Source organism: Taudactylus pleione, unplaced genomic scaffold (genome assembly GCF_031769625.1).
Source record: "Taudactylus pleione unplaced genomic scaffold, aTauple2 ptg001990l, whole genome shotgun sequence".
Classification (NCBI taxonomy): Eukaryota; Metazoa; Chordata; class Amphibia; order Anura; family Myobatrachidae; genus Taudactylus; species Taudactylus pleione.
The window spans coordinates 5,079,912-5,097,753 of record NW_028286386.1 but is presented as its reverse complement, the minus strand read 5'-3'; the positions used below and the strand labels follow the sequence as shown (position 1 = coordinate 5,097,753).

The following is a 17,842-nucleotide window of genomic DNA, read 5'->3' as shown; positions in this document are numbered from 1 at the left end:
CTGTTGGAGGGTCAATTGTTTAGTAAAAGTAGTGATGTTCCTACTTCCTCTCTGGGATGATGAACAACTCCCAGCAGCAGCAACAGCACTAGTAGGAAGTGGTTCTTGATCTTTCCCTATTTTATTTTTATCAGAGAAAGTTTGGTCCTCCATTTATGTTATATTGATATATATACGTGCGGCTAAAGCGCACACAAACACAGAAAATATTTTTTTATTTTTGCTGGAGAGTAGTGCACTTTGTGGGTTACACCAGCCTTTAAGAAATGAGCCAGCCGGCTCTTTACTTATGGGACACAGGCGCACGCTTGGCACTGCTCCTTTGTTGATGCACGTGCAGCCACAGTGCACACAAGTCACAAACACAGAAAATATATATTTTTTTGGTTTGGAGTGTACTTTGGGGGTTACAGAACCCTTTAACGGTCAAGCCAGCCGGCCCTTTACTTATGACACAGGCGCACGCTTGGCACTACTTTGTTGATGCACGTGCGGCTACTGCGCACACAATTCACAAACACAGAAAATAAATTTTTTTTTGGTTTGGACTGGAGTGTACTTTCGGGGGTTACAGCACCCTTTAACGGTCAAGCCAGCCGGCCCTTTACTTATGACACAGGCGCACACTTGGCACTACTTTGTTGATGCACGTGCGGCTACTGCGCACACAATTCACAAACACAGAAAATAATTTTTTTTCGGTTTGGACTGGAGTGTACTTTGGGGGTTACAGCACCCTTTAACGGTCAAGCCAGCCGGCCCTTTACTTATGACACAGGCGCACGCTTGGCACTACTTTGTTGATGCACGTGCGGCTACTGCGCACACAATTCACAAACACAGAAAATAATTTTTTTTTTGGTTTGGACTGGAGTGTACTTTCGGGGGTTACAGCACCCTTTAACGGTCAAGCCAGCCGGCCCTTTACTTATGACACAGGCGCACGCTTGGCACTACTTTGTTGATGCACGTGCGGCTACTGCGCACACAATTCACAAACACAGAAAATAAAATTTTTTTTGGTTTGGACTGGAGTGTACTTTGGGGGTTACAGCACCCTTTAACGGTCAAGCCAGCCGGCCCTTTACTTATGACACAGGCGCACGCTTGGCACTACTTTGTTGATGCACATGCGGCTACTGCGCACACAATTCACAAACACAGAAAATATTTTTTTTTTTGGTTTGGACTGGAGTGTACTTTGGGGGTTACAGCACCCTTTAACGGTCAAGCCAGCGGGCCCTTTACTTATGACACAGGCGCACGCTTGGCACTACTTTGTTGATGCACGTGCGGCTACTGCGCACACAATTCACAAACACAGAAAATAATTTTTTTTTTGGTTTGGACTGGAGTGTACTTTCGGGGGTTACAGCACCCTTTAACGGTCAAGCCAGCCGGCCCTTTACTTATGACACAGGCGCACGCTTGGCACTACTTTGTTGATGCACGTGCGGCTACTGCGCACACAATTCACAAACACAGAAAATAATTTTTTTTTTGGTTTGGACTGGAGTGTACTTTCGGGGGTTACAGCACCCTTAACGGTCAAGCCAGCCGGCCCTTTACTTATGACACAGGCGCACGCTTGGCACTACTTTGTTGATGCACGTGCGGCTACTGCGCACACAATTCACAAACACAGAAAATAATTTTTTTTTTGGTTTGGACTGGAGTGTACTTTTGGGGGTTACAGCACCCTTAACGGTCAAGCCAGCCGGCCCTTTACTTATGACACAGGCGCACGCTTGGCACTACTTTGTTGATGCACGTGCGGCTACTGCGCACACAATTCACAAACACAGAAAATAATTTTTTTTTTGGTTTGGACTGGAGTGTACTTTCGGGGGTTACAGCACCCTTAACGGTCAAGCCAGCCGGCCCTTTACTTATGACACAGGCGCACGCTTGGCACTACTTTGTTGATGCACGTGCGGCTACTGCGCACACAATTCACAAACACAGAAAATAATTTTTTTTTGGTTTGGACTGGAGTGTACTTTCGGGGGTTACAGCACCCTTTAACGGTCAAGCCAGCCGGCCCTTTACTTATGACACAGGCGCACGCTTGGCACTACTTTGTTGATGCACGTGCGGCTACTGCGCACACAATTCACAAACACAGAAAATATATTATATTTTTAGCACTTGGGGGGAGCACCCCTGATGGACAGAGCACCCCCTGGACAACACTACAGCACCTCTTTAGGACTGGGACACTGCACAGGACTTTGGAGTGGACACAGCCCCTATGGAGAACTGACTGCACAACACAGTCCAGCCAGCCCCTATGGACTTTGAAGTAGTGGACACAGCCCCTATTAACAACAGCAGCACAGCACAACACAGCCAGCCCCTATGGACTTTGAAGTAGTGGACAACAGCAGCACTACACTACACTACACTACACAGCCCTAACTCCCACCCTCCCTCTTCACTGTCCACAGCCGAGTGAGAAAATGGCGCCGACGTGGGTACCTTATATAGGATCCAAAACCCGCGAGACTCGGAAGGCGGGAAGATGACGTTTTGCCTCGATTTCAGAATCCGAGTCAGGCGGGAAAAGTCGAGCCTGACTCGGATCGGACTCGGATCGGGGGGGCTCGGGGGGGTTCGGATTTCAGAAATCCGAACCCGCTCACCCCTAATATAAACACACCCGAAAGCAGTAGGAATCATTGGGGCAGATGTATGAAGCTCTGAAAAGTTATAAAGTGGAGAGAGATAAACCGCCAGCCACTCAGCTCCTAACTGTCATGTTACAGGCTGTGTTTGAAAAATGATAGTTGGGATCTGATTGGTTGGTCGTTTATCACTCTCCACTTTATAACTTCCCAGCGCTTCATACATCTGCCCCATTATGCCTTATAACCAATGCTGGGAAATGGCACTGATTATACCATTTGAATTAGGGGTGAGAGGGTTCGGATTTCTGAAATCCGAACCCCCCCGAGCCCCCCGATCCGAGTCCGATCTGAGTCAGGCTCGACTTTTCCCGCCTGACTCGGATCTGAAATCGAGGCAAAACGTCATCATCCCGCCTTCCGGGTCTCGCGGGTTTTGGATCCTATATGAGGTACCCGCGTCGGCGCCATTTTCTCACTCGGCTGTGGACAGTGAAGAGGGAGGGTGGGAGTTAGGGCTGGCTGGGCTGTGTAGTGTAGTGTAGTGCAGAGTAGTGTTGTGCTGTGCTGTGCTGCTGTTGTCCACTACTTCAAAGTCCATAGGGGCTGGCTGGACGGTGTTGTGCAGTCAGTTATCCATAGGGGCTGTGTCCACTCCAAAGTCCTGTGCAGTGTCCCAGTCCTAAAGGGGTGCTGTAGTGTTCTCCAGGAGGTGCTCTGTCCATCAGGGGTGCTCCCCCCAAGTGCTAAAAAAATAATATATTTTCTGTGTTTGTGAATTGTGTGCGCAGTAGCCGCACGTGCATCAACAAAGTAGTGCCAAGCGTGCGCCTGTGTCATAAGTAAAGGGCCGGCTGGCTTGACCGTTAAAGGGTGCTGTAACCCCCAAAGTAGACTCCAAACCAAAAAAATATATATTTTCTGTGTTTGTGAATTGTGTGCGCAGTAGCCGCACGTGCATCAACAAAGTAGTGCCAAGCGTACGCCTGTGTCATAAGTAAAGGGCCGGCTGGCTTGACCGTTAAAGGGTGCTGTAACCCCCAAAGTACACTCCAAACCAAAAAAATATATATTTTCTGTGTTTGTGAATTGTGTGCGCAGTAGCCGCACGTGCATCAACAAAGTAGTGCCAAGCGTGCGCCTGTGTCATAAGTAAAGGGCCGGCTGGCTTGACCGTTAAAGGGTGCTGTAACCCCCAAAGTACACTCCAAACCAAAAAAATATATATTTTCTGTGTTTGTGAATTGGGTGCACAGTAGCCGCACGTGCATCAACAAAGTAGTGCCAAGCGTGAGCCTGTGTCATAAGTAAAGGGCCGGCTGGCTTGACCATTAAAGGGTGCTGTAACCCCCAAAGTACACTCCAAACCAAAAAAATATATATTTTCTGTGTTTGTGAATTGTGTGCGCAGTAACCGCACGTGCATCAACAAAGTAGTGCCAAGCGTGCGCCTGTGTTATAAGTAAAGGGCCGGCTGGCTTGACCGTTAAAGGGTGCTGTAACCCCCAAAGTACACTCCAAACCAAAAAAATATATATTTTCTGTGTTTGTGAATTGGGTGCACAGTAGCCGCACGTGCATCAACAAAGTAGTGCCAAGCGTGAGCCTGTGTCATAAGTAAAGGGCCGGCTGGCTTGACCGTTAAAGGGTGCTGTAACCCCCAAAGTACACTCCAAACCAAAAAAATATATATTTTCTGTGTTTGTGAATTGTGTGAGCAGTAGCCGCACGTGCATCAACAAAGTAGTGCCAAGCGTGCGCCTGTGTCATAAGTAAAGGGCCGGCTGGCTTGACCGTTAAAGGGTGCTGTAACCCCCAATGTACACTCCAAACCAAAAAAATATATATTTTCTGTGTTTGTGAATTGTGTGCGCAGTAGCCGCACGTGCATCAACAAAGTAGTGCCAAGCGTGCGCCTGTATCATAAGTAAAGGGCCGGCTGGCTTGACCGTTAAAGGGTGCTGTAACCCCCAAAGTACACTCCAAACCAAAAAAATATATATTTTCTGTGTTTGTGAATTGTGTGCGCAGTAGCCGCACGTGCATCAACAATGTAGTGCCAAGCGTGCGCCTGTGTTATAAGTAAAGGGCCGGCTGGCTTGACCGTTAAAGGGTGCTGTAACCCCCAAAGTACACTCCAAACCAAATAACAAAATATTTTTTCTGTGTTTGTGAATTGTGTGCGCAGTAGCCGCACGTGCATCGTGCATCAACAAAGTAGTGCCAAGCGTGCGCCTGTGTCATAAGTAAAGGGCCGGCTGGCTTGACCGCTAAAGGGTGCTGTAACCCCCAAAGTACACTCCAGTCCAAACCAAAAAAAATAATATTTTCTGTGTTTGTGACTTGTGTGCACTGTGGCTGCACGTGCATCAACAAAGGAGCAGCGCCAAGCCTGCGCCTGTGTCCCATAAGTAAAGAGCCGGCTGGCTCATTTCTTAAAGGGTGGTGTAACCCACAAAGTGCACTACTCTCCAGCAAAAATAAAAAAATATTTTCTGTGTTTGTGTGCGCTTTAGCCACACGTATATATCAATAACATAAATGGAGGACCAAACTTTCTCTGATAAAAATAAAATAAGGAAAGATCAAGAACCACTTCCTCCTAGTGCTGTTGCTGCTGCTGGGAGTTGTTCATCATCCCAGAGAGGAAGTAGGAACACCACCACTTTTACTAAACAATTGACCCTCCAACAGTCCCTAGCGATGAGGATGAAGTACGACAGCAGTCATCCTGAAGCAAAACGTATAACTGAGGCCTTGACTGGTATGTTGGTGTTAGACGTGGGTCCGGTATCCGCCATTAGTGCAGTGGGATTTAGACAATTGATGGAGGTAGTATGTCCCCGGTTCCAAATCCCGTCTAGATTCCACCTGCATCCTCAAAGCAGCAGCGACAAGCGTGCGTCTGTCTGTTAAAGGGTGGTGTAACCCTCAAAGTGCGCTCCACAAACAATTAAAATATTCTTTTTTTTTCTGTCTTTGTGAATTGTGTGGGCTGTAGCCGCACTTGCATCCTCAAAGCAGCAGCGACAAGTGTGCGTCTGTCTGTTAAAGGGTGGTGTAACCCTCAAAGTGTGCTCCACAAACAATTAAAAAATTCTTATTTTTTTTTCTGTCTTTGTGAAATGTGTGGGCTGTAGCCGCACCTGCATCCTTAAAGCAGCAGCGACAAGCGTGCGTCTGTCTGTTAAAGGGTGGTGTAACCCTCAAAGTGCGCTCCACAAACAATAAAAATATTCTTCTTTTTTTTTCTGTCTTTGTGAAATGTGTGGGCTGTAGCCGCACCTGCATCCTTAAAGCAGCAGCGACAAGCGTGCATCTGTCTGTTAAATGATTACATCGGTGACAACATCCAAGTAGGCATGTCAGACAGTCCGTACCTGTACTGGCAGGAAAAAGAAGCAATTTGGAGGTCCCTGTACAAACTGGCTCTATTTTACCTGAGTTGCCCCCCCTCCAGTGTGTACTCCGAAAGAGTGTTTAGTGCAGCCGGGAACCTTGTCAGCGAAAGGCGTAGGAGGTTGCTTCCACAAAATGTGGAGAAGATGATGTTCATAAAATGAATTATCAACTCTTCCAGGGAGACCAGCCTCCTGAACGTACAGAGGGACCTGTGGTTGTGGATTCCAGCGGGGACGAATTAATACTCTGTGAGGATGAGGATGTACACAACACTGAAGAGGGTGAGGAATCGGTGGATGAGGAGGATGAGGACGACATCTTGCCTCTGTAGAGCCAGTGTGTGCAGGGACAGATTAATTGCCAGCTTGTTTTGTGGGGGCCCAAACGAACCAATCATTTCAGCCACAGTCATGTGACAGACCCTGGCGCTGAAATGATTGGTTTGTTAAAGTGTGCATGTCCTATTTATACAACATAAGGGTGGGTGGAAGGGCCCAAGGACAATTCCATCTTGCACCTCTTTTTTTTCTTTGCAGTATGTACTGTTTGGGGCCTAGTTTTTCAAACTGCCATCCTGTCTGCCACTGCAGTGTCACTCCTAGATGGGCCACGTGTTTGTGCCGCCCACTCGTGTCGCTTAGCATAGTCATCCAGCTACCTCGGTGCAACCTTTTGGACATAAAAACACTATTGTGAGGTGTGAGGTGTTCAGAATAGACTGGAAATGAGTGGAAATTAAGGTTATTGAGGTTAATAATAGCATAGGAGCAGAAAAACCCACACATTCTGTGATTTTAGCTGTTTTTATGCTTTTTTTAAAAAAAAATACAGATCCAAAACACAAAACCCAGAACCCAAAACACGGAAGGGTGGTTTTGGCAAAACCAATCCAGATCCAAAACACGAAGAAAGATCCAGATCCAAAACCAAAACACAAAACACGAAAAGTGGCCGGTGCACACCCCTAATTTGAATGTATATATCTGATTTATCCCCCCCCCAAGTATATAACAGCTACATAATGGGGATATGGTGCAATAAGGGAGATTGCTAGACTTTTCAGGGAGTCAGGGAGATTGCTACTATTTCAGGGAGACTCCTTGACAATCAGGCAGAGTTGGCAAGTAAGATCTACGTGTTGATGAAAACACACTGATACTTTTCAGAAGATGCATGTAGACATGGGGATCATTGTGCCTTATACCCAAAGCAGGGAAATTATACTAATGATCCCATATGAATGGGCTAAAATTTTAGGCAGGTGTGGAAAAATGATGCAAAGTAAGAATGCTTTCAAAAATAGAAGTGTTAATAGTAGTTTATTTTTTTTCAATTAACAAAATGCAAAGTGAAATACAGGCAGGTACTTATCCATCATGCAATACCATGATGGATAAGTACCACCTATCTAATTGGCTCCAAATTTATTCTGCAGCAAGACAACGATGATATGGCCCCCACAGAGCCCTGATCTCAACATCATCATGTCTGTCTGGGATTACATGAAGAGACAGAAGGATCTGAGCAAGCCTACATCCACAGAAGATCTGTGGTTTGTTTTCAAGATGCTTGGAACAACCTCCCTGCTGAGGTCCTTCAAAAACTGTGTGCAAGTGTCAGGGGTGCTGAGAGCCGCGCCGGGCCCGGGGGAAGGGGACGTGGCCTAATCGCAGGAGGCATGGCCATGACCCTTTAGGATAAAAAAATGGAAAGTAATTAATTTTTGAAGCGCTGCAAAGTGACGCTGCACGCTGGGGCGGCGGGTGTTGTGAGCCCCTCAGCCAGGCTTAAAGCCAGGGGGGGCGCAATCAGTGTGATCGCTCCCCCGCACAGGCATAGGAGACTGCTACGGCTGTTGCTCAGCAGCCGTGAGCAGTCTCCTCTGCAGCCCAGCACACAGCAGTGTGTGCTGGGCTACTGTGAGGTAACAGCGTACATGCCTACCCTCCCGGAAGTCGCGGGAAGCTCCCGATTTTTCATGTAATCCCCCGCACCCCCAGAAAGGTAGGCACTTCTCCTGCATGCTGTCCACTTCCTAGTGAAGTGGGCAGAATTGGGAGAATTTTCTTGCAGATCTGCGGGTACGCGAGTGGGGGCGCAACCTAATGATGCAATTCTATGAGATTTGCGTCATTTGGTCTCGCCCCTTATTTAAATATGCGGCGTTTGGCAAATTACCATGATTGGGTGTGGAGCTTAATGACGTAACCCATCCGCTCCCGCCCCCAACATCTCACATCTGCCTCTCCTCCCTGGGATTCCCCCGGGGAGGAAAAGTTAAATGTCGTCAAGTATGGATATGAGGGAGGGGGGGCAGCGTCAGGCCCCTCCAGCAAGCACAGGTCTGGGTATTTATTACCCACTCCCCCCCCCTCTCGGCACCCCTGACAAGTGTAAACTTGCGCATTATGACTGCCTATGTGGAACATGGGGAGAGAATGGGCGGCATGACATAGGCCAAGTACAGTAAGGGCATATTCATTCAATCAGGGCCGTTTTAACAGATAAGGGGGCCCGTGTGCGGTGACCCCCTCCATTGTGCAGCGGGTCCTCCCCATACCTGTGTCAGCAGCTGTGCAGTAGAGCCCCTGTAAGTGATCCCAGTGCTGTCATCTTTCTGTCTATATTCGGAAAGACAGCACATGCGCACTAGAGAGCAAAGTCTCTGTGCTAGAGTATTTGCTGTCTGCTGTGTCAGTGCCATCTTTCTGAATACATTATGGAAAGATGGCACCTCTCGGATAGTTACAAGGGGTTCTGCTGCACAGATTATCTCATCATGGGTGCAGGATGTGCAGCGTGGGAACCCCTGGACCCATGGGCCCATGGCACTGCACATCCTGCACCAAAACAGATACCTTACTGCACTCAGTGCAGCTCATGTAGACCTGCAGAGGCATGCATAGACACGTTTGTTAGGAGACTATAGGGAAATTGCAAAAAATGCTGCTGCTAACGCCACCTGAACATGGCAGTAGTTTATAGTAGCCCTGAGATTCCCTAACTTTCTTGAATAACGGCGCCCTAGAATTTCAGCATTTTTTTCACGCCATCCCTAGGCCAAAGTTTCTTATTGAAAAAATCTGCTTACCTGTCATACTTAGGTCCATATATGTGGTGGTGGACAAGGTTGTGCTTGTGTTTGTTCACATATTTTATGATTAGCAGCCACCAGCACTGGTTGTGCCATCATAAATAATTCCATCCGGCCCTGGACCACCAACCCGTGGCACCCCTGCAAGTACCCCGAGGCACCCAGTTTAGGAACCACTGCACTGTATAGGGGACTTTTTTGAGCAATGGCCGACCACCACACATGCATAGTGTGCACCAAGGATGCAAAGTAGGAAGCAGAGTGATAGCTTAACTTACTACTATGCCTCCAGCTCGTCGCTGGGATGGTCTCTTTTTGGAGCCCGTCTCCTGGCAAGAGCAGAATATTACATAATGCTAATTTATGTGCAATATATTTATCACATCTGCATTAAATATGTGGATTGTGATACATGTGTCCCAGTGTGAGAAGACAAATACTTAATCTACAAAACAAGTATATATCGGAACTATATCCAGCTACTGAATTTACAGTACATGTCAGACATTCATTAGAAGCACATTACTTTATCTACAGTCTGCATGAAACAGGGCATGCATCCATAAGCAGGAAAGGGTTATTTGCAGGACTACAGCTATTACGGTACATTATACTTGCAAATAGAACTGAAGTTGTATTATTAATTTCAGCTTTTCCATGGGGTTTATTGGCAGACATAAGTTTCTGCACCTGGAAGTGATTAATTATTGAACCCATTTAATCATACTTAAACAATCGCCAAAGCTCGGGTGAAATGTTCCACTTATAATTAAATTACTCTAGCCTGTCTAATGCTGCATAAAACTATTCTGAATTAAAGGAGCAATTATGTGTACCTTTAAAATCTGATTTCTGGAAAGAAGGTGCTTAGTATTAAGAAGTAAAAAGTTTTGCAAGTTGCTATGGTGAAATGTCTGTTTAGCTGGGCTAAACGTGACAGATGTATTGCTTTATCTTTCTGTCTTTGTTTTCTTTTTCATGAAAACCTTTAATATCATGTACACTGAGTTGTTTATTATTTATAGCAGAGTTCCTTTGCCTCCCCCCACATCTTCTGTGCGTCCTAGCTATGTTTTCCGGCCCCATTACCTGTGAAGGCCATAGAGAATTCTGTGCCTAATTCAGACCCGCTCGCAAGCAGGTCGATGTTGGCCCACTGCGCATGCGCAAGACCCGGATAGCGACGGGCAAGCCATAGTATAGGTCTCTCTACAAAGGGGGCGTGCTGTCGATGGTGAGTGACAGCATGCCCCCTTTGGTGGGTGTGCCGGGGGCGTGGCTGCCCAGACGGAGGCGTTCCCATGGGAACGCCTACCGTCTGGGGCCGGCCCCACTGACATCACAAGTGATGTCAGTGGGAGTGCTCTCGGCTCTGATAGAGCCGAAAGCTCTCCAGGGTTTGCGGCAACGAGACACTACCACAAGGGTCTCGTCGCAAGCCTGATGGTCTTGACCATTGCGACCATCTTCCTGGCCACTCGCTATAGCTGTGGGTGGTCACCCACAGCTATACAAGCGGCCAGGAGGCTGCTCTAAAATTAAGAAGGACGGCCCTGATTCAGAGCGAGCGCTCTGTCAGAGCGTCCGGCTCTGAATCAGGGCCTCTGTTTCTAATAAGCAAACATGACTGTTAATCTGACATGACATAGGGCCTCATGTATTGATGAGTTTTATCATACGCAACAAGTGATGAAACTGCTTGAGTATGGTAATTTTGCTCCAGTCGATCAGCTCCTAACTGTCATTTGTTTGAGAAATGACAGTTGGGAGCTGATTGGCTTGAGCACCATTTATCATACACAACAAGTTTTATTACTTCTTGTGAATGATAAAACTCATTGATAAATCAGGCCCATAATATGACAGTTCCAGTGGAAACATGGACGGCAGCAGTGCATTAGGTAGCGTAGATCAGTGGAGAAAATACAAAATGGCAGCAGGTAGACAAGACAGCGTGACCCAGTACATATGGCAAGGGGAGCATGGTTGCACCATTTAGGATGTGTGGTTATGCTTCTCTTGCACTACTAGGGTTCCAGAGAGGCTCACGACTCCTCTCTGGAGTAAAAAATAGCACAAAGACATCAGTCTGCTAAAAAGAGACGGATATGAGGGAGACAGAGATGGAGCAAAAAGCAAACAAACAAGGCAGGCATGGGGTCCAAATGCTGCCTTTTAGTACTAAGTGTGACATGGGTGGAGTAAGGGGGTAGAAATGAGACAATGGAGTAGCCTGGCAGGGGAGATATGGGGGTTATAAGGAAGGCAGATATGAGTTATAGGTCAGCATTGCAGCAAAAGCTGGGGATCACCATGCAGAGAAAGGGAGAAAGAGTACAGACAGACAGTAAGGCTCCACTGTCACCTAGATCTCCAACAATAAAACACTTTTTCCCCTAAATAAATTGTTACATTCCAATGTTTATTGGCAAACCCAACTACAGCTGTTTAAAATGATCTGAGACCTAGAATTAAATATGAGTTGGGTTTTATATCTGCGCAAATGTCAGGCCACATGGGTCTCCCAGTCTTTAATTTCAACGATGGGAACCCAGAGGAGTAAAGAAATATATAAATAAAGGGTAATACTGATATTTTGGGAGAAAAAGGGACCAGATATGGTGCAAAGGAATGATAAGTGGGATGGACACGGAGGCCAGACATGATGCAAGAGTGCAATGATAATTTAGGGGAAACAAGAAAGCATGCATGAGACAAGTAGGGAATCCAGACAGCATTGTGGAGTATAAGGGGACATACACAGTAGGACACAATGGAGAGGGGGATGAGCTCCTAACATACTGGGAAAGATAGGTATAGAGGTGGACAAGGTTGTGAACAAGGTACAAAATGGTGCTATGTGTGTGTGTGTGTGTGTGTGTGTGTGTGTGTGTGTGTGTGTGTGTGTGTGTGTGTGTATGTATGTATATATGTATGCATGCATGTGTATATTAACAGCACTGTCCTAACTTCAAGTATTGACTACATGCATTTTAGTAGCAGCAAGCACACACCAATACACTGCTCCTCCATTCCAGGTGCTTAGTAACTAGGGGAAGCAGACAGGCATGTAGTTTGTTTTGCCATGAAATGAATGCTTGCAGACTGCTGGATGTGAGGTGCTCCGCTCCACTGGAACTCACTGATTGGTTGCCTTCTATGAGGCGCAGTCTTTTCATATGAGTTGCTGGCTGGAGTTCGTGTTTTTTTTTTTTTACCTTCCTCTGGCTCTAGAACTGTGGGGCCGATTCAGACCCTGACGCTAAGCTGCGCTCTCTCACAGCTGATGGATAGATATGTTTGCAGATATATCTGTCCATCGGCAAGTGTGTACGGGCGGTCTGCAGACTGCCTGTACACAAGCAGCGGCAGCCGCGAGGAGGGGGACAAGATATGCCCCCAATACACCCACTGGCCGCCGGGTCCCGAGGGCACAAGCAGATGATGGCCGTTCAGTGTGTATGAATGACTATCTGTCAGGTGTGTACCCACCTTTAGGTTCCCATGTGTCCTGGATTTGATAGGACAGACCATTGATGAGCCCACATTAATAGGATACATTGGGAAAGTTTCCTATAATGTGTGCACATTATTTTCCAGCCAGAAGGAAGTATGAGATGGATTTTATAGCTGCAAAAACATCAGGTGACATATCTGACCTTGTTTTTTCAGGTCCATGTCGTGGGTACTCTAGGAACAGTGGTGTCTGGGAATTTTTTAAACATATTTAAAATTTTGCACTGCAATCTTGTTTGCCTACAATCTGACCTTGCATCGCTCCTACTACATATGAGGATAATTAGGATTTTTTAAAATGCTGGTGGCTTTTCTCTAAGCACCCAATGTAACATATGTGTTTCTTGCTATAATCTCACCTGGGGGGCTTCCTCATAGCTCTCCCCTTCTGGCTCCAGCAGAGGTTCAGCGGCAGGTTCTTCCAAAGCTTCTTGAGCTTCCTCTTCAGGCTGCAAGGGCAGAAACAGCAGTTAATGATAATCTTTCCATACATTTGCCTTGGGGCTACTACAGATAATTATATATGGTATATCAACCCCATCTATCAGAAGGAAAGTGGAGTTGTCTACATAAGATATTGTTATTATTGCATACCTAAATATCTACATAATCATGAACAATAAAAAATTTATTATATCAACATTCTAGAAGTGTATATCTGCTCCGGCAGTCAGAAAACATTGTATGTACTATGTAGTAGAATAGATCAGAAAAAAGAATGTGTTTGTACTGATATTATGGATGCATTCTCAGAGATGTAACTAGAACTCTGTGGGCAACAATTTTAATTGACCTCTAACAAATCTAGAGAGACACCTGCATCTAGAGTGCTATAGTAGTGTCCTAGTACACATTATAGGCCTGATTCTGAGTGACACGCAAAAGCGCACGCAGCAGCACATATTTATGGAAATGCCTCTACAAACTCCTTCCCTTGTGTACATCCATTCGGCCGAATGTGCAAGTATTGAGACTCCCATCATTCGTGCACACTGTAATACCGATTGGTGCATCCTTAGATGCCACCATCGGTCGCAAAATTTAAACTTGCACCATCCTTATAGCAGGTACAGATTTACAGTCTGACCATGGCTGTGCATTGACATGCCTGCAACACTACCATAAAACACCCACTGAATGGCCCATTTTTACAAGCAATACTAGTCACCTCCCAGGAACACCTCCCAGGAACACCCATCTCTTTTCTGCAACATTTCTTATATGGTCTGTCTCGATCACCTTTGTACGTACACTAGCTGTAACGCATGTGCCGTAGGGGTTTTCAGACATTTTCATGCATGCACAGTTGCAAATAATCACTCAATTACTGTATGTGAACATCAGCATTATGTGCAGATTGTGTGTGGGTCTGATTAAGGCCCTATGCCACACAGTGCCCCCAGTTCACATTATGCCACAGTGCTAACTGCTAACAGTTCATATTATGCCACACAATGCCATCAGTTCACTTCTCTCTCCCCACAGCTCTTCTCTGCCCGTCTCCCCCTTTCTCCCCCCTCCACCTAGCTCTGACCCCTACAGTGGCTAGTAACTGTGGGCTGGCCCTCCTCTGGAACCATCCCTGTGCCCTTCTCCCCTACCACTTCATATTTAACTCCCCTCTTCCACCTCAGCTCCTCCTTCATATGTCTCTTCCCCTGGGACCCAAACGCTTCTGGATCAATAGTAAATGAGTCAACAATGTACATTTTTTGTTTCCTTTACCACCCATTTACATCAATTATGAAACTGCAAAACTGCAGACCCTCAGACCAGCTGCTGTTTTGTCAGACACTTATTTATGGCACATGACTTGCAGGCCAAGACGGTTTCCAGTTATGCACTAACATACCAAAACAAGTTTGTTAAGCGTGAGGAGATTATTTAAATGATAGTCAAGTTGTGGAGAAGCCAATTTTAGAGTTGACACCTCAAAAAATACTTTTTACACACTCTTGGAGTTGGTGGGCGCCAGCATTTGGCCTACACTAATGTTGTCAGGCAGACTTTATACAGGTAAGAGGATTTCTACCAGTGTAATAAAGGCATTAGGTCACAAAAGTGACATATGTAACAAACACAGGGCCTGTTCAGAGATGCATGCTATTGCAGCCATGATTGCGTCTTTTGCCGCTGTACAACTGCGTCTTTATGCTATAGTAGCAGCTGATGGGATTCGTACAAAGATCCCACCGGCTGCAGCGCTAATCAGAGATTGTAGATTGAACCAGCCCTATGGCAAGTGCAATTTCTCTGTCTGAATATGGCCGCCAAAGTCAGTCTAATGGCGTCTTAAGATGTAGTCGCTGACCACGATATGCCCACGTCTGGCTAGCCACCGCAGTTACCACCCAGAAATACCCACCGATATTGCCTCTCTCTGCATCCAATTTAGTTCTGCCGCTCCCAGCGGTACTAATTGGTACGCATGTGCAGTGTGACATGGATTCATGCGCAAATTAAAAACATCGCCCGTTAGCGTGCGGCATCGACACTGCATACACCCCTGAATCAGGCCCACAATCTCAATGTTCCTTATTTATGACATGAATGAGGCTAATATAGGAAGTATTTTATAAGCAAAGCAGAAAAGTTATAAACAATGGATGGAGTGGCAGTAAAGCGGCAGTAAGCTGTAATATGACGTTTCCAACCGAATCTACAAGAACACAGAAGACTGTGGCGCAGCATGCTCCTGGTTACGTGTGAGAAAGGCAATTCAGGGCATTTGTAGAAAAATAACAGCTAAACGCCTACATATTTTTGGCTGTTTATAAACAAACTTTATTGACTATATGATTTGTATAGTAGGCGCAGTGAAGCTGAAGGCGTTTAGAGCACTGCTGTAAGCCTGTTGTCACACTAGCACTCTTCTACAGAGTACAAGTTACTGTGTGACAGGTATTCAGCATTTCCTATAGGCTACTATATGTCAGTAAATTAGCTTGTGAACACTGTAGACCTCATTCAGAGTCAGTCAGAAACGTGATTTGCATCTTTTATTTTATCTCAAATTGTATTTTTTATTATACAAGTGCAAACTTTCGCAATCCGCATATTTCTTTAGTCAAAAATATGACTTGCGATTAGGTCAGTGAAAACGAGGCTGGAATGGGCGTAGAGTCATGGGCATCAGGCATGCAATCGCGGGCAGTAGGCATTCAAATACAGCAAAAGTACAGTAAGGGTATGGTGTGGGAGTGTAGCTGTGAAGTGCAAGTGGCAGTCAAAAAGTCTGAAACCCCACCTGCTGGAGGGGTCTGAGTTGTGTGTACCCTTACCCTGGTGTAAGTGTAGCATTGATAATGATGACTGCATGCAATAGGTAACACATGGTGAAAACACACCCATTTTACATAAGTAAAGAACATGTTTAAATGTTGTCATTAAATAAAATAAAGTGTCCTCTTTGCTTTTGCTATTCTGCATTTTACAGGCTCCAATCCACTTGGGTACTTAATTGCTTTATCCCACCCGTAAAAGTAATGTGTTTCCATTTGGTACTACAAATTTTAGCAATTTCAGAACTCACAGTGAAAACACGCCCCCCAATCAGAATCCAGCCGCATCAGAGCCAGGTATGACAAGGGGAGGGAACCGCAGCCAAGGGGATGGAGTCACAGCTCCAGACCGTGAATTAGTCGCAAAGATGCAATGTATTGGTGGACAAATTTTTTGAGTCTGTAGGTGTCTGACTCCAAATAAGGTCCTATGTTACATTTGTTGGCAAAACACGATAACACAGCTACCCTCAGTTGGGTACGGGATTCCAGCAGTCGGGATGACGTCGTTCAGAATACAGACAGCGGCATCCCGACAGTCAGAATCCTGACGCCTGAAGGTAAGTAGCCTAATCCTCCCCCTAACCATAACCCACCTTTCCCACAGCCTAACACTAAACCCCCCAACAGCCTAACCCTCCCCCCCCGCAGCCTAACCCTAACACTCCCCGTAGTGCCTAACCCTAACCCAGAACCCTAAACCTAACCCTCCTCCTAACACTTACCATTGAGATGCCGATGGTCAAGATACTGGCACCAGAATTCCGAATGCTGTCGGGATTCCAGCACCGGTATTCTGAGTGCTGGCTTCCCAACCGCCGGGATGGTGACTACATCCTGCTCTCCTATGTTACATGTACCTTAATCACAATTTTTCTTTTGGTCAGTATTGAGATGTTGGCTAAAATTTCCATCTTCGGAGTTAAATCCTTTAAATGCCAAAAACCTTTCTTCAGTATACATGTCCATTCTGTAGGCATTAGTTAGCTTTTGCCTGCTGAAGGACTCTTGTGTTCTATATTTAGCTTTTGGATACAAGGTATAATTGATGGGCGTTTCTTGTTGTTTTCCCCCTTATAATCAATCCTATATCTCTTACACTTGGGAAAGTATAGTAATAAATTATACTGCCTGGATCTCTCCAGGGAAGGTGTAAAGTAATGTGCTTGTTTGCTGTACCCCTATAATGACAGGTTGATGAAGCTATTATGTAATGTTTAATAAACTGCATGTTGAAAGCAATTGTGGTCCCACATGGGATCTATAAATTGCAAAGTTTATTAAACTGTGATTGTATTCCACTTAAAAACCACACCTATAACATATTACTCTTCAATTTATTATTGTTTTATTGCCCCCGAATCTCTTTTCACAGACACATTTTGCCATTTAAATGTATGCTCAGATGATGACATGGTATTATATTATTACCTTATGGGACTTTTTTCATATCTCCAAATATTGATTTTTGAAATGGAAAATAGTGATAAAATTTAATATTATGTTGAATCATTGAAAACTCTGCATTTCAGGCAGAAGACTCCAAAGCTAAATAAACGATATAATATAAACATCCTGTGTGATAATGTAACATCAGAAAAAGCAGTGTATTGAAATGGTATAATGGAAACTGACAATGATTCCGGTCATTCATATGATGCAAATTTCCAGGCATTAGATTAAAATAGACTAAAGCAGCATTTTCTTTGCACAGCCAAAAAGCAGATATTTAAATGAGCAAAATTGGAGTTCAGTGGACAACGTCAGAGACATGTCTTTAAATTAGAAGGCGCTGCAGAGCTTTTCTTTCCTAGGACATAAAGACTGAATACACTGCTACTATATAAGGATGTTTCTAATCTCGTTTTCAGTTGGAGTTAGTACGTAACTTCGGGTACCCACCTTCTCTTGGCATGCAGATGTGA

General features: G+C 45.5%; 1 protein-coding gene across 2 annotated transcripts in view; it reads right to left on the bottom strand.

The window, feature by feature from the left end:
* SNCB (synuclein beta) overlaps positions 1–17,842 on the bottom strand; it is a 91,633-nt gene that overhangs the window by 7,286 nt on the left and 66,505 nt on the right. For both annotated transcript variants that reach the window (XM_088465439.1, XM_088465440.1), the window contains one exon: positions 12,996–13,085. In XM_088465439.1, coding sequence (XP_088321565.1) covers positions 12,996–13,085 — 90 coding nt within the window. The remainder of the gene's footprint in view (positions 1–12,995; positions 13,086–17,842) is intronic.